This window comes from Magallana gigas, chromosome 6, assembly GCF_963853765.1.
Source record: "Magallana gigas chromosome 6, xbMagGiga1.1, whole genome shotgun sequence".
Taxonomy (NCBI): domain Eukaryota; kingdom Metazoa; phylum Mollusca; class Bivalvia; order Ostreida; family Ostreidae; genus Magallana; species Magallana gigas.
Window position 1 is genome coordinate 29,854,716 of NC_088858.1, and position 22,682 is coordinate 29,877,397.

The window sequence follows — 22,682 nt, forward strand, 5'->3', positions numbered from 1 at the left end:
ACATTCTCTTTTTTGATCAAATTAAGTATATCACTTCGTGTAAGATTTTTAATTTTCTGGGTTTTGTTAATTCGTCGTTATATTAACAACATTTATGTTTAAGTTATGTTTTAAAACTGTTGCTTATTAGACTCTATATAGAAGTTGTTTTACATGCTTAACATGATGTAATTTAACGCTGCATGTTCATCCACCGGTTTGAATCATCTTCGCATTTATACTATTTGGTTGATTTATCTTCTCGTCTTTAAAAATGTTTTTGGTCTTTAAAATAGATAATGATTATCATGCACAAACTTTGAAGATATACATTTACGTTGCATGAAAATGAAAGGTTATTTTTCAAATGACCTTTGATATATTTACATCATGTGTAAATCCAAAGCTAAAGAATGGTTCGTTGTTTTCAGTGGATTCTATACCTAGTCAGGAGTCTGAGAAATTGGAAACCGATGGATCTTTTTCTGAGAAGAGTGAATATATTCAAAATGGTTTTAATAAAGACAGTAACTCGTACCCAGCAGAGTCAAGTGTTACATCGGAGGATAACATGAATATGAACAATTCCGTTCACTTGAACACTACATCACTGTCAGAAGAGATTTCATTCTCTGAGAGTGGAAAAAATGCATCAGATCAAAACTCTGAGTCAAGTGATCAAAATGAGGATGAAATGCCCCCACTCATTGACAATGAAAATGTCACAAATCAAAGTCTGATGGATCAAGAAAAGAAAAGTGCAATGGATGAAAGTGAAAACAAGAGTAATCCAGAACCAATCAGTGTTAGTATGAATCCAGACAATGTCAAGGAAAATGGTGTGAAGGATGAGTGTTTACGTGAAATTAATCAGGAAAAGACATGCACAGGTGAAGATGCCGAAAAGGAGGAAGAGGAATATTTGGATATTCTTGGAAATGGATCTCTTAAAAGAAAGGTACTCCAAAGGATTAAAATAGCTGTATGATTGAACTGCATTGTGATTTTAATTTTTTCTCTCAAAGCTTTTCTAACAACAGTGTGTATATACATGATATATACTGATGCTAGTATATGATTGTTTTACAATTAAGATATATGATGAATGGCATTGAATGCAGTGGTACAGTAAAGACTTAGATAAATAAAGATTTTGCTTTCTCTCAGATTTTAAGAGCTGCAGCTAAGAATGCCAAAAGACCAATTAGCAGTGATTTGGTTACAATCAAAGTAGAAGGAAAGCTGGAAGATGGGACCAAAGTGGATGTATATGATTCCCTTTCATTTGTGTTGGGGGATGGTGATGTCATCCAAGGTGGGAACTTCTGGATTTTTAAATGATATTAGTAGATGTATGAATTTCTATGTACAACTGTCTTTTGATCTGTAGACTACAATGTGATCAGAATCAGATCTTTGTTATGCACCAAACTTTCTGATAGTCGCTGTACAAACAGACATGTGTAGCGACATAGAATTAGTTGGAGTGGATCAAAGATCTGATGTTAATCAGATTGTGCAAGTTATTAGTATACCTGTTTAATACATTATTGCTGCCTATGGTAATATTAGTTATATTTTCATGTTAAAAAAAAACATAACTGAAAAATTCAAATTGTGATGCATGTTTTTAGCCTGGGATTTGGCTGTAGCTTTAATGGAGGAAGGACAAGTTATAGAACTGCAGACTGATGCTAGATTCGCTTATGGTGAAAAAGGAAGGTAGTTATAAACAAAATTTCCACTGAATTATTACTTAACTAGAATCAGTTCTTTTTTAATATGTTAAACCTGAATTTGGGGAATTTATTATTAAAATGATAAGGCAAAACTTTTTTGATTAACAATATACTAGATGCTGATTATGTTGTTTCAATATTGTCGCTTAGAAAACCGGACATTCCACCAAACTCATCAATTGCATACATCATAGAGCTGGTAAAAAAGGATTACCCCATGGATTATGAAAGCATGTCAGCAGCTGAAAAACTAAAATATGGGTAAGGGATGGCAGCGAATGAATGACTGCCAGTGTATTTTCATTTTTCATTTAAATCATAGCTCCACATTCCTCCCTAAAAGTTTGTATCTAAAATCACTAGTAATATGTCTTTTGAGCATAAAAAAGCACAAACCTATAGGAGTATAACCTATGGATAGTACAAAACATGTAAAATTATTAACTGGTGGAATATATAAAGAGTTCAATGTTAGAAATCTTTTTAATTCATTAATTGATGTATTCTCAATGGTTATGAAATGGTAATGAAACATGGTTATGAAAAAGAAGTACATTTTTAAGATAAATATTTTGTTTAATCAAATATATGTTTTTGTTATTATTTTTTTTTACTCTCAGTACAACTGGTACATTTAATTTTAGCAAGTTGTAGAGTAGGTTTAATCAGGTCTATAGCTATTGATGGAGTAATGTGTTATTCCCTGTCAACATTCAGTCTTATTTCTGGATTATCATGTAATATATACGGTACCATAAGTTTAAAGTTAACTGTGTTATGTATTTACAGAGAAAATAAAAGAGAGAGAGGAAACTTTCTGTTTGTGAGGGAAGAGTTTGTTTCTGCAATCAACTCCTACAACAAGTGAGTAGCACCAACAACTTCAAAATTAGGAAATCATCAAATGGGATATCTTAATTTTTAGAAAACCCCACTGATATTACATGTATCAGAATTTAAAAAAAAAAAAATGTTAATATTAAGTCTCAAAATTTTGTACAATGTAGCAATTGGAAGTTTATAGATATTTCACTATGCATGCAGTACTGGTACTTATGACGGAATGGCAAAACTATTTAATTAAGTACATTGAGATAACTAACAGTAAATATTTCCATTGGTTACAGGGCTGTCCGGATCTTGGATCCTGCCACTTGTTCAGATACGGCTGAGAGTCTACAAAAATTACTGGAGAGCCGACTCAAATGTTACAACAACATGGCAGCATGTCAACTGAAAGTAGGTGGCTCAAAGTTGTATTAGCATTCTTCACACTTACAAGGAAAAATATTCCATAAACAAATACTCTCTCTCTATAATTGTTGACATATATTGATACATAATCAGTGGTAATCTATATATACAGGCACTGTTATTTTTAGTGCACCATTTTTTGTCATAGAGGATGAAGCAAAGGTCTTCCAATAGATAACATGTATATGTGAGAATAGCTTGATAAGAAATTACATCAATACCAAATGAACTCCAATCAGTAACACTGTAAAACATATTTATGACTTTGTTTTAAAAACTCATGCATATGGTTTGATTATTTGATTTATTTTATTTAGACAGATGCTTATGATGCTGCCATTAAGTCCTGCAGAATGGTGCTTGATGTACAGCCAGATAATGTGAAAGCTTTATTCAGAACAGGAAAGGTATGGTACCATATGCACTTTCTTTAGAATCCACTCCTGGATTTACAGTCAAACTTGGTTATCTCGAACTAGATGGGACTGTTTAAAAACTTCGAGACATTTGAGGATTTGAGATATCGAGGGTAAAATCCTTAAAAATAGGTAGTTTGGACTTTAAAAAACACCTCGACATATCCATTGTATTTGAGATATAAGTGTTCGAGATATCAAAGTTCAACTGTTTAACATTTACTATGTGTTTAATAACATATTTGCTGTGATGTCAGATAACTGTGTTCCTTGCTAATTGTAGGGCCTGGCTGCCAAGGGAGAAACAAAGGAAGGACTGATGTACATGAGGAGAGCTCAAAAGTTGGACCCTGACACAAAGGTAGGAGTTTGAGGAATAACATCTTCACTAGCCAAGGGTTTATGACTCACTCCACTCCTTTTGAAGAGGAGCGAGGTGAAGAGGAGCACAGTGAATTGTAAACCCTTGGCTAGCAAAGATATATGAAGTATTAGTGATGTGTTATTTCTTTTGAACTGAATTATTTTCTTGAATAATTTGATGGCTAAACAATTACGATATAGTGAGTTTCATGATTATTTAACTCAGTTATGCCCTTTCCAGCATATCATAACTGAAGGAGGTTTATTAAAATATGTATGGCTCTTGTTGTTGTATTTGTTTTTAACTTTTCAATGGGATTATATTTGTATGGGTGATTTCAAACATACTTGGCACAAAGTATCCTTTGGATAAAGTTTATCTTTTATTCAAATATTGGATTGCATGCATACTTTTCCAATGGAAGAAAATGGGTAAATACTGTGGAATCATTAAATTTCGTGGGGGCCAATTTTCGTGGATGACTTAAATTTTACAGGTTCGTGGGGACGTAATTTCGTGTATTCTTATATATCTACAAAAGGGAATATGACTTTATTATCCTAATTTATCAATTCGTGGAGGATGTTATTTCGTGGATGAGAGGTACCCACGAATTCCACGAAAATTGAGCCACCACGAAATCTAATGATTCCACAGTAGTTAAAACTGGGGAAAATTTTTTTTAATCCTTTCAAACCATTTTGTTACCAGTAGTATTATTCAAAAAGCAATGTTAAACTTTCATATCAAAGGTAGATTCAAATTTGATGAAACATGACCTTAGGCAAGTCTTGAAGGATACAAGAAGGGTGAAGTACAAAGTACATAATAGAGATGTAAACAATCATCCCCATGGAAACTGTTTCTGATACAGCATCAAGCTTATATCCTTATGTGCCGCTTGTTGACTTGAAATTTTACCTTCGACACAGAAACCAGTGTAGTCATGCACGATTCATGAATGTACAATTGTTTAATTACTGTATTGTATTTTAATTGTAGGTCATCAATCAAGAAATTATGAAACTCAGTAAAAAACTGCAAGCTGAGAGCCAATCAGAAAAAGATATGTACCAGAAAATGTTGGGACAAAAACCTCCTGCTAAAACTAACAAACAATCGGAGAACTCCAGTTCAGTGGTAAGACAATTTGTATTTGTAAGCAGACAGTTTAGTTTGTTTGCATGAATTAAAATCAGTACTAGGGTTTTGGGAACATATCCTCTTTAGTTGTGTGTTATTCATTAAAAATCATATTGGTATAGGATAGTATCTTTAATACAAGGTTTCTAAGTGAATGTAACAATTTTTTTTTTGTACTCCTACGAGCAAAATAATTTAACCTTTTATTCATACATTTACTTGGTCATATATATTTTAATTTACTTACAGTGGAAGTGGACATCAGTCATCGGCGGGGTCACCATAGCGATTGTTGCCATGGGGATTACAGCATACAGACACTTGCAACACTGAATACCTTTTGAATTTAAAAGCAGAGTAACTTACTATCAAAGATAACTTGTTTGCCATAATAAAGGGCTTGGACCTGTAGCATTTATTTTAGGGGGGTGCCAGTTTTCAAACTAATCTAAACGTGAACATGTCTTCTTGACTAAAGATGTTTTTTGGTTGATTTTGACATTTTTTTAGAGTGTAAATTTTGTTTTCAATTGGTAAAAATGTTTTTTGTTGTTGTATATTGGAGTATTGTTATAAAACTTTCAACACGATGGAAAGAATTTATCTTCAAGTATTGTAAAAAGACGTTCCAATAATTATTTCGTGTTTAAATTTGTTTAGACATAATCTTTTTCTTTTTGTATAAATATTTTATTTTATAATGTAGACTATAAATATTTGTTTCAAGCATGTTAATTAAAGTGATTATTTTAAGAAAATTGTGTTGAACTTTTATTCACATGTTGCAGAAACTGATTTACATATTACATGTAGTTGAAAAAAAAGTGATTTCTCTTTCTTTTGTGTCGAACAATCTAAAGACAATTACTAGTATTGACCAAAAACCCTTGAAATGATATCTGGATATAGACACTGGATTTTTGGTCCATATCTTCAGAAAATATATGCTACATATATACATTAAATATGGTAAATACATTTTAAGAGTCTATGAGTATACGTATAGTTCAAAATTATTACTTGATACTACGGTGTAGTAATATTATAATCTCGGTGATGCGACAAAATTTAGGGGGTTTTGGGGTTTTTTTTTATGTTTAATCTAATTGTTTATTTTCCTCCGGCCATGTTAACCTTGATATTCAAAATTGATTTAATAATTTTCCATAGACGTTTGAATTTAAGCAGTTTTCATATTTTTTACGACCATTCATGACGGGTCGTCAAAGTTCTTCATAATCATCTAAAAGCATAAACCTGTATTCAGACCACCTGAACAAAGAGACGTTTTACCACAAACGTAAATTAGACAAATCAATTGCAACAACACACAGCCTTGAGCAAGCAAACATAAATGAATGGACATTTACTAATAAATTTCGGACACACACTATTTAGATACTTCATTTGATATAAAAAAGAAAGGCCCGATTTATGTTTTATTAAACACTTTTATTAAGAAATAATGTTGACATTTTTAGTTTTACCATTACTTTTATTTAATTACCTGGATATAACTATGGGATGTTAAAACAATATGTGTGTTACATAAAGGTGTGCTTATAGAGCAGACAATTTAGTTGTAAAATACCCAGCTTGGGGTCAATTAATTTCGGCTAGGCATCCCGGTTCAAAGAAATTGTTGAGTGAGCACAAGCAGGTGCTTGTCCCTCATTGGTTAATTACTCAAATGCTTACACAAAACAATTAAAGTTGATTTTTTTAATTACACTAGGGGTTAATTTTATCTCTTTAATTTCATTGGCTAGCATAGCGTTGGTTCCAGAAGAAGCAAGGTATAAATAAAGCAGTCGTCGTAAAATCAACCATTATCTGGCATGCCCAAAAGAATCAACATGAAGCAGAATACATGTACTAAGTACACCGAACCTCTCTTCATTGATACAACTTTAGAGTATAAGATTGACCGAAGCCGATTCCCAGGCATCGACAACGGCGAGCCTATGTTGTTGGTTCATTCCTCTACCAACTGTCTATGCACCCAGACTCACACAAACATCATCGCCCCAGCTGCTGATCACGAACTATTCACCATGATCGACACTCTAGCAGATGTAGTCACAGCCACAGAACAGATCCAACCAGAAAACGAACCGAACACGTGCTGCTTTGGATTATCGCCCGTCTCTCCTTTATCACTGAGTCGCCAAGAAGATTTATGCTGCGATTTCCCAAAAGACCGAGATTATCAGAGTCTGGATTCTCCTCTCAACACCCTTGATGTTCTCTTTGACTTTGACTCGTCATCTTCATCGGACTCCCACCTCAGTGCTCTTCTTGATGACCAGTTATTTCCCAGTTTCTCCAACCCACATGATCCCGCCTATCTATTGGATGACTTCTCAACAATCTGTGACGTTGACTTGTGTGTCATTGGAATGAAAACCAGAAAACGGCGACACTCCACGGTTTACGAAGATTCGCCAAAACGACGGAGGACTGAGTGTTGCTGGGTGGCGGATCTATTCGAGGAAGATGCGGATCTCCGATGGAGCAGCTGAAAAATTGTGACTTAGTGGATACCATATTCATTTATTTAATGGATCAAACGTGTCAGTGCTTGTTTGTATTGTATTTTTTGTTGGTGTATTAACAAAGTGCTACTATTATTTATTTGCACGTTCATTCAATATATTTAAAAAAGTGGAATAAATGATATTTACAAACATTTATACAATTATAGAGTATCATTTAATTTAAAATGCAGCAGAGTATCGGTTGAGATTATAGATATGCATGAAGGTAGCGACTTTCACATAAAAATTCTCTCTTTGAAAATACAAAAAGGTAAACTGAATTAAAGAATAAGGATTACAGTTTTCATGGAATAAATACATTTACTTGATATATTCTGCTTGAAAAGTACTTCTAATCTACGTTCAAATTCAACAAGTATCGTTAGAGAGTCTCTGCCCTGCATCTATTGACTTTTACAAACACAGTTCTTGACATTAGCCTAACAACTTTGGAAATATTATGAAGAATTGCCGGTTAATTTATTTGAACATTTATTCACCCATACTCGTTATCGACAATTTTAAGGGTAAAGCTTCTAACTTATACTGGCAGCCAAAGCAATATCGATATGTTTTTAGGTGTCTATAGATATTATAGATCGAGGTAATAAATAGAGTAATGTTCTAAATGCAAACCCACCAGCAAAAAAAAACAAAACAAACAAACAAAAAGGCAAAAAAATGAATAAATTGATGGACTAAAACTTTCCAAAGAGATCAAAGAAATTCATAATCTTGACTGCTAAACTACGGCGAAACTGTATAAAGCCGTTAGAAAGATGAGTTCTTCTTGTTTTATTCATAAATGGGCTCATAAAAAGGGATATGTAAATTAAAAATAACCAACATTAATAGCCATCTTTATATCGTGCTTGATAGGATAATGAAGTAATTTAAGCGTTCACTGTCAAAAAAAAAACTAAACTAAAGTCTATATATAAAAACGCGGCTTATGTGTTGTTGTTTTTATTTATTTCTATGATGCGGTAAACTTTTTTTCGAAATTCTAAAATTTAATATACATACGCTAACTATATTGAAAAAATATTTAATGAGTGAGTGTATCAGCTTTATAAGTGAATAAAAAAACCCGCGTTTGACCGTTGTGTAGGATCCACCCCCGACCTTTTTGACGTTGTTAAACCGGAAGTAAGACGTATTACACTTTTTTACTCCGCCATGACAATTTAGGTCGCTTGATAATTTCTATTTTTGGTCTTAGTGTACTTCAAATTAAATCGTAAGTTAAAATGAAAAGTCTTACAAATCTCATTTTGTGTAACATTGTTTTGCGTGCATTACTTGTCAATCGTATTTAAATAGTTTGTTTCAAAATTTTCATGATCATGAATGGGCATTATGTTCACGCTGTTCAAGTGTCCATTACGTTCTCCGACAGTTATAAATAGTGCATTTTTTTGAAAATAATTGTTAATTCTTCCTACCTAGACTACAGATTATAAAGAAAGCCTGGTGAATTCTGTGGACAAGTTTGATTTTAAATAATCGAGTTTAATTTCATGGAGTGCCCTCATCTGGAAGACAATGCCTGCATAACGACACCAAATATAAAGAGTGAGAACCTGCCTTCCCGCTTTGTTTGTGGTGGTGAGTATAGCTCATATCAGGTTGACGAATGTCTTGATGTATGTGCCACAAAATATTACTGAGTAACCAAAGTAAATGGGCGAATCAAGATCAAAGGCCGATAACTCGTCAATGCAAATTTCGACACTACGACCTATGACAATGAACGAATAAATTGAAAATGCATGATGCAAGCTTAATGCCTGAATTTTGCGATGAATGATATTAAAAGCAGTGCTGTTGTCTTTTGGACGCACAGCTACATGTTATTTTTAAGACATTGCTTAAAAATTAAATCCAACGTTATTTTCTTTTCTGATCATGAATACAAATTAAATATTTTGGGCTTCAATAACACCAAACTGTAAGTTCTATGAATAAATGGGATTGTTTTTATTGTTAGTATAGTTTCAGAATGACCCAGGACCTGAATAAGATCATGTCATGAAAACATTATGCATCTATAATAAACATTTATCAATAAGCACAGGATAAACAGTTACATTTCATTTCACTGTTAATGCAATAGTAGTGAGATTTGTTAATCATAAAAGGAGATTGGTAGCATGATTTAGGAATAAGAAAAAACTCTGGCAATTCTGCGGGTCGTCAGAACCTCTTGCATCTTTTTTCCATCATGCGTTTTTAATTTAATCCTAAAGGCAGTTTATTTTTTCTAAAATAAAAGCCTATCTACCAAAGAATATATTTTCTTGCTTTTATATAAAATTTGAGCATAAAGTTGAACTTTGGTGACTACCCTTAAAACAGCTTACTATTAAATGCTGCATGGGTAGAACTATTAACAAATCAGTCAAATCTACATCTCTCAGTCTGTGTTTGATGAGTTTGCCTTTATAAACACTGAACACTATATTAAAAGCAATATTGTAAAGTCTGAAATGATATTTTAAAAGCATGCGCTGCAGTCAGATTTAACAGAAATAGTAAGACCAGTGGATATACATCATTCATCAACAGTGTAAAGAAGGTCACACAGATATGCGTGTACATTGTACAAATGTCTTCTAAAATTTATAATTAATGGAAAAAAAAATATTTTTTTACGTGATGGTCAATGTTTTACTAAACCTTTGATGATCATGAGTTTTGAGGTAGAAGATAATGATGTGGAAGAAAGTTGTTAAAAAGTTGACTGCTGGCTTTTTCCTTGGCATTATTCTGGTTATTTTGACTGAGAACACATACGCTGTGCCACTGCAGTAGGCCGGCCTTTGTTGTAGAAAATTGAATGGCAGAAATAACAATGCTTGTCTCAGCCTATTCAGCTGTCTTAAGTTTACATGTGTTAGCATTAGAGTGCTGTTTAATCCTTACTTTGGTTTGATGATTGTAGTTTGTAAAACAGAGCAGAGTCCATGGATTTGTGTGAAGTGTGGACGCATTCACTGTGGAAGGTAAGAGAAATCAAAATTCAATTCTTTGATAATTTTGGAGGGGTTTTATCAATAGATTTTGGGGCATGCTGGTTTGAACACATTTAGTTGTTTAGTGTGCATGATGGAAGCCAAAAAAAAATATTAGACTCAAGTTTCTTAAACCTTTACTTCATTCTTCATAGATATAGCTTAATATGTCACAAAAACTGTTAAAAAAAAAAAGAATACATGTATTGAATAATCATATGTTTAGTGAAAAAAGCAAGGTAGGAAATCATTTTTGAAATTTGAAGAGGAAACATTAATAGATATAATGAATCTTAATCAATGGGGATTTCTACATGAAAATGCCCGCTTTAAATTCCACTGCTCTATTTGACATTAATTGTTTTATTTGATATTGATTATTCAGTCTCATTACTTCTATAACCACAGATATGTAAATGGACATGCCAAGCTCCACCATGAGGAGGCCACAAACCACGCAGTGTGCATGGACTGTGACAACTTGGCTGTCTTCTGGTAAGTCAGGTCCACATTACTAGTGCCAGTTTCTGGTGTATCAACAGTTACTCTAATCTTATTTTAGCTTTATGTTAATGCAAAAGAAAACTTTGTACCATGAATTACTTTACCCCCCCCCCCCCCTCGCCTCGCCTCCCCAATTCCAAAATTCATATCTAGATAGCAATTTAGAAGTGTTTTTAGAAGAAATTTTAAATTAAAGGAGATTTTTAAGCATTATGTGTTGTTTATTCATTGTGTTATCATATTGATTTTTTACCTGTACGGTTACAAGTCATGTTTTAAACGTGATACAAATCTTTTTTTTTACAGTTACAAATGTGACGAGTTTGTTATCAATGACACAGCACCTGGTCATCTGGAAAAACTTCGCCAACAACTGAAATCCATCTCCAGGTGTGTACACTAATCAGGAGCTGAAATTTATCTATATTTCTCTATTGATCAGTATTTCAAAAGTAGTCTTAAGCTCAATGATTTCTTGTAACATTAACCTGAGTTGTTGTTGTATGTGTAATACATGATAATTCTAGTGCTCAAGCTCGAATGAGACAGAAGTCAAGGAGGAGGTGTTCCACTGATTCACAGGAGAATGAAAAGGCAACCAAAAAAATCAAGAAGGTAAAAAACTTGCTGGGTGTGCCTCTAGCTTTTTGAAATGAAAGCAGTAATGCTCAAAGAGATTGATTTACGGTATATTTAACGTAGGTTTTCTCTAGAAATGTGTTAGTATACAACTATACAAAAAGTTAGATTCTTATTGATTTTCACAGTATTTTCAAATAAAGTCATTATAGTTCATCAAGTTAAAGTGACAGGATAAAATATCAGAATTAAATCTTCAAATTTGCCACTAGATATATATTTACATTTTCCAGTACCTATGTCTGTGATAACACTACAAATTGATTTTGTAATGTATAGTCCAATACATTTCATTAATGTGGCTATTTTGATATTTAATCATACAATTGCTGAAAATTATATTTAAAAAAAAGTACACATAATAAGGAATCATTCTTTGAATATTATGAGGTGATCAAATATGGTCAGGCGTGATCAAATCTATCAGAAAGCCCGAAGGGCTTTATAGGATATAATCACACTGACCATTATATTTGATCACTTCATAATGCTCAAAAAATGGTTCCTTATTCCTCAAGTAAAGCTAGCATCATGACTGAATATATCTTTCAGGATGACCGTTTAAGTAAACCCCGATCTTCTGGATTACGGAACCTTGGGAATACATGTTTTATGAATGCAGTATTACAGTCTCTGAGGTACTTCAATTTAAATAAACTTTGTTATGTTTGATTTATTATTATTGACATATTAAGTTATATATTCAAATATGGAAACAGTATGAATTTTCCAAATTTTTAATTCTATTTTCAGCAACATTCAACAGTTTTGTGGTTATATAAAGCAACTTCCATCTTTAGAAGAAAAAGTAACAAAAGTCAAGAAAATACAGACACGGAAATCAAAAACACCTGAAGAGGATGTGTAAGAACTTTTCACAACCTATCATGATAATTATACCAACATCATTGCGATAGATCGTGTCTGTTTTGGAGGGTAGCAGTTTAAAATTGACACCCCTGAAACCTTCCAAACAGGCACTATTTTAAAACTTTGCTTTTATGACTCACATCTGTCAATCTGACAAAATTCTTTTCTTTGGAACAAGTTGTTTAAAGAATAATCTTTACAGTACACTAATTATATAAACACCATCAAATGAGTTTTTTTTTATTGTTTTGAACTTTTTAATGTTTTAATCATAAGAAATCTTCAGGAAGAGAAATATGACTGACTGTTGGTATCCAAACTACGATATATATATGAATGTAAAAAGTCACATAATAATCAATTTTATTTTGTTTTGGTATAGAAGACTGTTCTAGACAGACATAAATATTTTTAGTGATATTTCTTGCAGATTGCTGGTAGAAGAATTGCGGAAGACTTTATGTGCACTATGGCAGGGCTCCAAAGGTGCCATCTCTCCAGAGTCCCTGTTTGCTGTCATTTGGAAAGTTGTCCCCAGATTTAGGTACAAATCGAAGTGTTTAAATGCACATGAGACATTTCTTTATTTAAGATAAATTTCCATGAAAATCTATTCCTTTTATAAGTATATAAATGAACATGTATTTGCATCTATAACCGAGTTTTTGCCAAAAACTTGTGGTACATTAGCATGCTATTTTTAGAGTAGGAATATTTTGAATTTTCTTAATCAAAACATGCAAAATGCAATTGACTGCTTATAAATAAAGTAATAGAATGTATTTTTTCATTGAAACTATAATATCAAATCAAGCAGTATCCTATGAAATAAAATTATGGAATTATGATGGGGAAATTCCAGTTTTAGACCTCTTGCTTATGTTAAACCCAAACACGCCTGTTGGTAAGGGGTATTGAGCTTGACTTAAAGTTCTATGCCAACCTGAAAATTTCTAAGTTGTAGGTCAATGTCAAAGCATAATCTTCTGAAATGCTTTTATCTTGTTTTCCATTAATTAAGTGGGGTCTTTTGAGATGGTGTCTAGTTTGTGCATTTTATCTCTAGTAAGTGTCTCGCAATTTTGTGCAATCTTTTTTGAAGGTTTATTTGTTGTCTTAAAATTTAAATGGATCAAAATTTATGAAACTAGTTCAAATTTAGCAAAAGCTAAAAATCCTAATTTTTGAACACCTTCATGACTATTTTTAAAAATGTCTGAATTTCAGGGGATACCAGCAACAAGATGCCCACGAGTTTATGCGGTACCTCTTGGACAGACTTCACACAGAACTTCTGACACTGCTGCCCTACCCAAACAGTGACAGTCCCTTCATCGGACCAAAGGGCAAGAGCACAATTGTAACCGCAATTTTTGGAGGCCTCCTCCAAAATGAGGTCACATGTCTAGTGTGTGGGGTGGAGTCCAAAAAGCATGATCCATTCCTAGGTACAAATACGATAATGGATGATGGAGATTTTTTTCCTGTTTCAAATAAATACATGTACCATTGAAATAGTGTTTTAACAATAAAATAACATTCTCTGTTACAAAAAACACTATTCTTTTTAATTATAATTTGGAATCTTCAAATGATTGGATTACCTTGACAGATCAAAAATATTTTAAATTTCAATTAAAAACATGTGTATGCCATTTGTGTTTGATTGGAATGATTGTAACATATTGAACGATTAAAATATTCTTATTACAGATCTATCTCTTGATATTCCCCAACAATTCTGTACGAGAGGAGTGAAAGCCAAAGACGGGGAACAGTTAAGATGTACACTCTCAGGTAAAAAAAAAAAAAAAAAAGAGCAATATATGCATCTAATTATACACCCTGTGATCACGCCTCTATTGTTGTCAGTAAATCTGTGCAAGTTGAAAAGTATGTCTTTCAATGTTAGTCATACCTTGCTTTATTGATGAAAATAGGGGAGTTTGCTTGCCTAGAGATGGTTGATGCTTGTGCTAAAAGTTATTATATGTACAAAGTTAATTCTGCATCATGAAAGTTAGTCGTAAAAGAACAAAAATGTGCTTAAAGAATCATCTCGCCCCATTTGAATAGGGTAACATCATTTGATGGCAAATGTTGTGAAAATTATCTAGGGTAATACATTGTACTTGTAAAGCCTGGTGTTTTTCTGTATTGTCACTGTAAAATGGAAGAAAATTTATATGATTGATTAATGATGTTTTATGTTTACAGACTGCTTACAGAGTTTTACAGAATTGGAGGAACTGGAGGAATCTGAGCTCTACATGTGTAGCACTTGTAAGAAGAAACAGCGGTCCACCAAAAAGTTCTGGATAAGAAGGCTGCCAAATGTAATCACCTTTATAAAACCTCTCAATCTTTATTTCATTATCCTAATATTGTTAGGATTTTTTTTTCTTAATTGTTTATTTATCTTTTGGTGTGAGGATTTTTTTTTTACATACACTTAATAAAATTTCCACATCTACTGTATTAAGCTGTGGAATGGATACCAAACAAATGAAAAAATTGTCCATTGCATCCATGAAAATAATATATAAAAAACAGAAACATGTTTTTATTGAAAAAAAATATGTGTGACATTTTTTCAATAAATATCTTTTGCAGGTTCTTTGTTTGCATATAAAACGCTTTCGATGGCAGTCTTTCTTTAGAGTGAAACTAGAGACATTTGTAGAATTCCCCTTGGAAGGACTAAACATGCACAAGTATATTCTTGACAATTTGGTAAGAACAATTGTCTTCTGTAGGCAGTATACAATCTCAAAGACTAGAAATATTCAAGAGAAAAAATACTACATGTAATTCAGATTTTGAAATACAGGTTGATTGTTGTTGATATAACGAGTACCGTATTTTTTTGCTTTCAGCATGAGACGCGAGGCAGTGGGAGTGGGAGCAATGAGTATGACCTGGCAGCGGTGGTTGTTCACCATGGCTCTGGGTATGTTTTTTTGAATATATTAATGAATGTTTTATAGAACTATTTTTACAGATTCTGTAATAAGTTATCTGTTCACAATGATTTTGGTATTTGTAATTAACTTTCCCATTTAATAAACATTTTTTTATTGTGAAAAAGTTTTTAAAAATTTTTTCTATTTTTTTTACTTTTTTATTTTTTTTAGGGCGGGATCTGGTCACTACACATCATACGCTAGACATGAAGGTAGGGATCCACAAAGTTGTCTCACATAAACCATACATATCAATGAAAGTGGCCTATATATGTTTAATTCTATGCTCTCCGACTTGATTTTTAGGTCAATGGTTCCACTTCAATGACAGTACAGTGACTCCATGTGAGCCAGAAACAGTGGCCAAATGTAAGGCCTACATCTTGTTCTATATACGCCGGCAATTCAAGGTCCCTGATTATTTAAGCATCAGGAATGGAAAGTAAACTTCACAGCATCAGGGAAACTGCTACAGTGGACCATATCATTGACAGTGCGATTGAGGCTAAAAAAAAAAAAGAAGATCACATTTTCTGTCTTCATTGGCGTAGTTTGAAAGTACAATTCATTGCATTGAGATGACTGCTATTGGACCATTTCATTTACAGAGTGAATGAGGCCAACAGAAACTCATTTTCTTGTCGTTTCCATTTGTGTAGTTGTTGATCAGTTTTTAGTTTTGTTTAAAGAGTGTTTGGTATGCAGTTTCATTGGACAAGTGTATAAATGATGAAGCATGATGTTTTGAAAACAGGTATAGTACATGTCTATGGATGTCTGTCTTCTTCACCTTGTGTACAAGGTTTTAAAAGCATTTGGTGACTTGAGAATATGATCGAGGATTTTTCTTTCTAACACTACCCACCTGATTGTCTTGTTGTGTATCTGTTTTAGAACAAACAATTTTGTTTTGATGTGTTTGTATAATGTATTGCACATGTATTTGATCAAGTTAATATTCCCTGATCTGTACATTTGAACCAAGATAAAAAAGGTCACAACTAAATCTAAATATGTGATATTTTTTTGTTTCTATGTTATTTTACATATTTCAGCATGGGTTAATTCCTGTGTCAATTTTTGTTTTACATCTTTACTTCCTCTTGTTTAGAGTGTTATTAAAAATGTCTACAGATTTTTTCCATTTATAATAGGTGGAATTTTTTTCTTATCGTCAGTTTAAAGCAGGTTAAAGGGTGCTTGTCCTCACATATACATTTAGGTGGCTCACCACCTTAATATCAGGTTGTATTTTTTTTTTTCATGAATATACATGTAGCTGTTTTTAACATGATTTCAACAAACTGTCTAATATTTCTTCTATACAGCATTGTCTTGTGCACCATATGTGGTGTGTTCAGTTAAATACACAGACAACTTATTACCTTTTGTTCAAAAATATTCCATGAGATTGAGACAGGTTGCTTTACCTTGAAATTGAATGTTTTGTGACAGTGACTGCTATATGCTTGTTAGTCTGCCTATGTATGATTGAACGGTTGGATGTCTGAAGCAGCTACTGTGTAATTGCTACAGAAACCCTCGCAGGTTCTGAGGTTATTTTTGTCATTCAGTTTTCATCTGGTGTTTGTTCATGTGCTGAGCACTGGATCAAAAAAGTGTGCTTGTTTACTTGCGATCAAATGACATTTGTCAATAAAAGATGAATATTGCCAAGTTGGTTTTATTTGTTTTGGAAAGGGGGGGACGAGTCCTGTCTTTTAAATCTTTAAAAAAGGTGATCGTCTTTTTTTTGCAATGCATACTTGCAAGCTCTTTCTTTAGAAGGAGTATACTGTACCATATCTTTTAAAAGGATAATGGTTGAAGTATTTAATTGTTGTGAATTAAAAATTGTCCTCTCCAGAGTCATTTGTATGCATGCCCAATAATCTTACTGGAATAGAAGGAGATAATCGTTATTTTTTAACGTGATTTTTCATAGGTCGCTGTAGTATTGTACCAATCGATAAACAGGACGTGTCGATTTCAGTCTGGCTGTTTCTTTAGAGCTATGAATGAACTAAATTTTCTGTAAGATATATTAAAGGGAGTCATACTCGGAAAATGTAAATATATAACTTTAAATTCAGTTTTTCTCTTATAAACGACGATTTTTGAAAAATGATCAATTTTTGTAAGGCCCTGTCCCTAGGGCCACTGTGGAGCAAGAGTAATAAAATTTACCATTTATGTTCCTCTTGCCTTAAAGATGCAACACTTGAAAACAATTCGTCATGCAGTTTTCGAGAAGTTAAAAATGTTCAATTGTTAACGCACAATGACGGACGGATACCAATTGCAATAAGTCATTTGAGAGACTCGGGTGACCTATTGCAATTGCATGGTCTTCGTTCGTCTCGTTTGTCAGCCGTCGTCTTCTTTTTGAAAACTACAACCAATTGTTACCAGTTTTGGTCTGAATCATTTCTAGAATAAGGGGAATAAAAAAAATTGATTAGCTTACCACCTCGGGGCCTCCTTGACGAGTCCCCCCAAACTTCCAAAAAAGGCGGCAAACGTTTCAAAAATCTTCTTTTCTACTTCAACACTAATGAAAAAATCCCCTGAAGACATGATTTTGGTGTCCTTGAAGCCCTCTACCAATATTGTGAATTAAATTTATGCCCCCTTAGTCAGGGGTTCAGGCCCTAGGTTGGGGCCAATATGGACATAGGCCTATAGTGAATATGTATTTTTCTATGGGGCGCCGTTTTAATATTTTTGAGGTATTTTCTGATATCAGAAAATGATTTTTTGATATCAAGAATTAATTTCTGATATCAGGAAATGATTTTTTGATATCAGAAATTCGAATTCTTGATATCAGAAAATACAATCCATTTTCTGATATCAAAAAACGATTTTCTGATATCAAAAAATCATTTTCTGATATCAGAAATTCGATTTTTTGATATCAGAAAATGATTTTTTGATATCAGAAATTGAAACTGATTTTTTGATATCAAGAATTATATTTTCTGATATCAGAAATTCAAAGAAAATGGCGAATAAATTTCACCTATTTAATGAATACTCCCTTGATCCAAAATTAAATTTCCGAACTACAGAGCCAGATTTGCATTTAAATATTTTTTGTCTTTTATTTATTTTAATGTAAAATTTAATAAGTGTTCTTGATAATTCTGGTCTTATGTATTGAAAGCGCTAACTGTACGCCTGTATAGCTCTTTATATTATGCGAGGCCATCATTTTTCAATATTCACAGCAAATCGCAAAAAAAGCAGTGTTGATCATTGTATATGTGGCAAAACTTGCCAGAATGAAACCAGGTTTAAAATAAGGCATTCATTATTATTCTTAAGCTTGAAACACCTTTTCTTACAAATTTCAAAAGTTGCATTACAGGGAGCATTCATTAAGTTGATAGTAATTTTATGCAAGTCTTATTTTCTGATATCAAAAAATAGATTTTCTGATATCAGAAAATGTAAATGATTTTTTGATATCAAAAAATGATTTTGTGATATCAAGAATTCGATTTTTTTATATCAAAAAATGATTTTCTGATATCAAGAATTCAATTTTTTGATATCAAAAAATCAACTTTAATTCTTGATATCAAAAAATCTATTTTGTGATATCAGAAAATCATTTTTTGATATCAAGAATTCGAATTTCTGATATCAAAAAATGATTTTCTGATATCACAAAATAGATTTTTTGATATCAAGAATTAATTTTTGATATCAAGAATTATTTTTTGATATCAAAAATTCGAATTATTGATATCAAATATTTATTTTTTGATATCAGAAAATACCTCAAAAATATTAAAACGGCGCCTCATATTTTTCTGCAATGTCACTTCCTTCATAACCCACATAAATCATCAAGATAAGCGTTTTGAAAATCTTCTGTTATCACAGCTATGACACGCCAAATTCACAAAAATATAGTTTTACGTCGTTAGCAAAGCTAAAGCTAGGTTTACAGTCGATAAACTAGGTTTATCGCTTCTAAACTGTAGTTTTCGGAGAGTTAACTTTATAGCGACGTTAATCTATAAACGCGATAATATATATGTTTCAGAAATGGAAACTATAATTGAAAATCAATCATCGATAGTTTATCTGAGTAATAATTACAGGTTCACGAGTTGCAAATCTATGATTAACAACCCAAAAGTATAGTTAACGAATGTAAACTATAAAATGTATTGTTAACAGACTGATGTGAACTTGATCCATCAACAAATTTAACGTTTATTAGATAAGCAAATGGTATTACAGATGAAAACTTTGGTTAACGGATCGTTAACTACATGTATATATAGTCTATAATCCAAGTTTAGCTCATTTTTGGGAATTTTGTGTGTCATAAATAGCGAGGGGGGGGGGGGGTTAACTATAAATGCATGGCTATGATGTCCATGATGCCCTATATCTTATGAAATGTATGATTCCCGGGACAGGAGTTCAGACCTTTAATTAATTGTGCCATATAGTAGAAATTTATGGGGGGGATTAACCCATCATTATTATTTTTTCAAACAAGTCAACAACCCATTTATCACGTATGTTAAGTATACCTTGAATACAAATTTTAGACAATTTTATCCAAAGTTAGACCTATCAACAGAGTCAAAGGCTTTTTTTTTTTAAACTAAAGCCCTTAGTCCGAAATTTTATGTTCTCGGTTTCTTTCTATTCAATCTAATTAAAATTAGACGTTCTGAATCCGCTACCGCTTCAGAACGTCTATTTTAAATCTAATCTAACGCAACAATATCTAACTCAAATATGGCTTTTGGGGTTTGTTTGGGTAATTCGACGCGTCATTGTCTATTCAGCGCGCAAGCGCAATCCCACTTCCTTTTTGTAGCTGCCATTTGTGATTGCACAAAACACGTGTAAGTGTACGGAGATAAATGATATATTTCAACACTTTATGTAATACCTTTAACACCATAGAACTATTTCTGATAAACAGATTGTAGTTATTAGTAATATTTTGCCAATAAAACATTGACAGTTTGTTTATATTTGGAGCTTCAAAACTTTTTTCCTGAGTGTTGCTGCAGATTGACCAAGTTTCACTTATATATTCAGGAAACAATGCAGTTGTTTGTACGAGGTAGCGAGACTCATGCCTTGCAGTTGGCAGGAAACGAAACTGTGTCCGACATCAAGGTAAATTTACAATCCAGAGAAAAATGAACTAGGTTGTATCACATGCACCTGAATTTTTATCAATCAGTCGCTCAATTATTCTCTTTTGAGAAGTGGACATGAAGTGGACAGGCATAGCCTACATCCACTTCTCTTGCCAAGCCCTTATATTTTGATTCTGGAAAATAAATGTTGGAACCGAACACGGTTTATGCTTCGAAACATTTTTTGACTCCATTTAAATGATTTTCCCTGAATTTTTGTAGCAGACCTAGCTAATATTTTTACATTTTAAACATTAATGCATGCATACATGTATATCACAAAAAAATAAACACTAACCCACTGTCAAATCATTTTCTCAACTTCTACATCCCGAGTTTAAATTTTGTGTATCACATTGTTTATCCTCTAAAACACATAATTATGTTTTGGTTGATTTTAAAAGGAATTTTGTTTTTGTAATTGTAATTGACATTTTCATATTATTATGTTTCATGTTGCATTTGTTGAAAGCAGTACAAATTATTAACAGAAAAAGATGCTTTTTTTACATCTTGATCTTTGTAGTAATTTTTAAGATTCATCGAAACATAAAATTCCTGTTATTAAAAATTACAAAATTTATATAGTTTTTATTGTAAACCAAAATCTTTATCAGAAATTGTTCCATATTACTTTGGATGTGTTTAATCTTAAGCCATGAGTCACATCTGTATAGTAGGTAAATACCCATTGTTTGAACCAGAAGTTATTCGCCCACGAATAAATATCAACTCTCATCAGTACTTTCAGAACTTTCATTAAGATCTGTTGTTAGATCCTTAGTGTAGATATCATAGGACAGTGAAATAGAAGATCTAATTTGCGAATGAACCTATTTAGATATGTGTAGAATCTTGATTAAATTGATTTTGTGGTGTTTTTTAATTGGTGAATGTGTACAGTATAATTTTTTAAATTAACTTTTTAGAACTTGATTAGCGAGCGAGAGGGGTTTCCAGTTGAGGAACAGATTATTCTGTATGCTGGCAAACCACTTCAGGATGAGTACGAACTGACTAAACTTAATGACTTGTCCACCCTGGACATTGAAGTCAGAATGCTGGGAGGTAAGTTGTTTTTCTTTTAAAGTCTGCATTGTATTTGATTGCTATTTTTGAGATCTCAGGCAAAACAGGCAACAAAATATTTGTAGGTTGAATCATAATTGTTGTTTGTTGTCCATGAATATTAGAACAAAATGAATAAAAATATTCTATGTAACCTAAATGGTACAATAGATTCAGTTTGAAGTAGAAAGGGGAAATCAGAGAGTAAGCTGATCATCATAATAGATATTCACATTACCTTACATGATATCATTGGATTGTTCTATCCATATCTCACTGAGTTATGTATCACTCTAATGAGGATGGATAATTCAAAGCTCAATTAACAAGTACCCCTATACAAGGGTACATTTCGTATGTGCATATGAATGTTTGAAATGAAAACAGATGATCACTAGACTCTATACAATTTTGTTTATCAGGTAAAGTCCACGGCTCTCTTGCTCGTGCCGGAAAAGTCAAGGGACAGACCCCAAAGGTAATCAATAGATACTATTATCAATCTTTTACTTATTCCTACCAACATTCAATAATGAAATGACACTTGGATGTCAAATTTTGTCAATACATGCAGCAACATTGCCTGACGTCATAATATCAGGCATATCTAAGGTTTGAAAGTTGCATTCTTCAAAACAGTATAGGCAAATGGAAGCTAGCAATATCAAGATTTTTTATAAAAAAAAAGACACGATGCATGTTTAAAAGAGGTTCACCAGGTGCGTGTGTAATTTTGATTTAAAAATAGATAGCCTTGCCTAATAGGTGGAAGGGGGGGGGGGGGGGGTTAACAACAAGTTGTTACCTATTGTCTACTATGGTAGAAGTAAAGTTATTATCATTATTTTAAAAAAGCATCAGTTTGGATTAAGATACTGCATGGAATATTTACTGGAGGAACTAATTGGCCGAAGCATGACGTTTTGTTTCATATGACTTGTTTGTTGATAAATCGGGCAGAGTTTCTGAAAACTATCTGTCCTACCGGCAAAACCAATAGAAATGTCCGATAACA

At 32.6% G+C, this 22,682-nt stretch overlaps 3 protein-coding genes across 4 annotated transcripts in view; all 3 read left to right on the forward strand.

The window, feature by feature from the left end:
• LOC105347132 (ubiquitin-like FUBI-ribosomal protein eS30 fusion protein) overlaps positions 1 to 22,682 on the forward strand; it is a 169,605-nt gene that overhangs the window by 146,097 nt on the left and 826 nt on the right. The window contains exons 1-4 of one of the 2 annotated variants that reach the window (XM_011456037.4): positions 20,181 to 20,296; positions 20,496 to 20,576; positions 21,529 to 21,667; positions 22,090 to 22,145. In XM_011456037.4, the coding sequence (XP_011454339.2) occupies positions 20,502 to 20,576; positions 21,529 to 21,667; positions 22,090 to 22,145 (270 nt within the window). In that variant the 5' untranslated portion in view covers positions 20,181 to 20,296; positions 20,496 to 20,501. Of the gene's footprint in view, positions 1 to 20,180; positions 20,297 to 20,495; positions 20,577 to 21,528; positions 21,668 to 22,089; positions 22,146 to 22,682 lie in introns of those variants that run through there. The other variant, XM_066087466.1, reaches the window with a different exon arrangement.
• On the forward strand, positions 9 to 5,653 carry LOC105335822 (peptidyl-prolyl cis-trans isomerase FKBP8). Its single transcript, XM_034467908.2, has 11 exons — positions 9 to 25; positions 411 to 937; positions 1,147 to 1,294; positions 1,614 to 1,701; positions 1,869 to 1,979; positions 2,508 to 2,582; positions 2,846 to 2,957; positions 3,290 to 3,379; positions 3,672 to 3,749; positions 4,755 to 4,892; positions 5,145 to 5,653. Coding segments are annotated over exons 1-11 (1,452 nt in total). The 5' UTR covers positions 9 to 24; the 3' UTR covers positions 5,229 to 5,653.
• Positions 8,577 to 15,997, forward strand: LOC105345721 (ubiquitin carboxyl-terminal hydrolase 3). Its single transcript, XM_034459605.2, has 16 exons — positions 8,577 to 8,672; positions 8,882 to 9,040; positions 10,377 to 10,437; positions 10,855 to 10,941; positions 11,257 to 11,340; positions 11,478 to 11,565; positions 12,142 to 12,227; positions 12,343 to 12,453; positions 12,890 to 13,003; positions 13,687 to 13,907; positions 14,173 to 14,256; positions 14,677 to 14,795; positions 15,073 to 15,192; positions 15,336 to 15,409; positions 15,594 to 15,634; positions 15,729 to 15,997. The coding sequence occupies exons 2-16, from the start codon at positions 8,953 to 8,955 to the stop codon at positions 15,866 to 15,868; spliced, it is 1,518 nt and encodes a 505-aa protein (XP_034315496.1). The 5' UTR covers positions 8,577 to 8,672; positions 8,882 to 8,952; the 3' UTR covers positions 15,869 to 15,997.

Coding starts and splice junctions, on each gene's coding strand:
- LOC105335822 (XM_034467908.2), top strand. Junction 1,295..1,613: donor GGATGGTGATGTCATCCAAG/GTGGGAACTTCT, acceptor GCATGTTTTTAG/CCTGGGATTTGGCTGTAGCT. Junction 4,893..5,144: donor CGGAGAACTCCAGTTCAGTG/GTAAGACAATTT, acceptor ATTTACTTACAG/TGGAAGTGGACATCAGTCAT.
- LOC105345721 (XM_034459605.2), top strand. CDS start 8,953: ATGGAGTGCCCTCATCTGGAAGACAATGCCTGCATAACGACACCAAAT. Junction 11,566..12,141: donor CAACCAAAAAAATCAAGAAG/GTAAAAAACTTG, acceptor TATATCTTTCAG/GATGACCGTTTAAGTAAACC. Junction 14,796..15,072: donor GGATAAGAAGGCTGCCAAAT/GTAATCACCTTT, acceptor TATCTTTTGCAG/GTTCTTTGTTTGCATATAAA.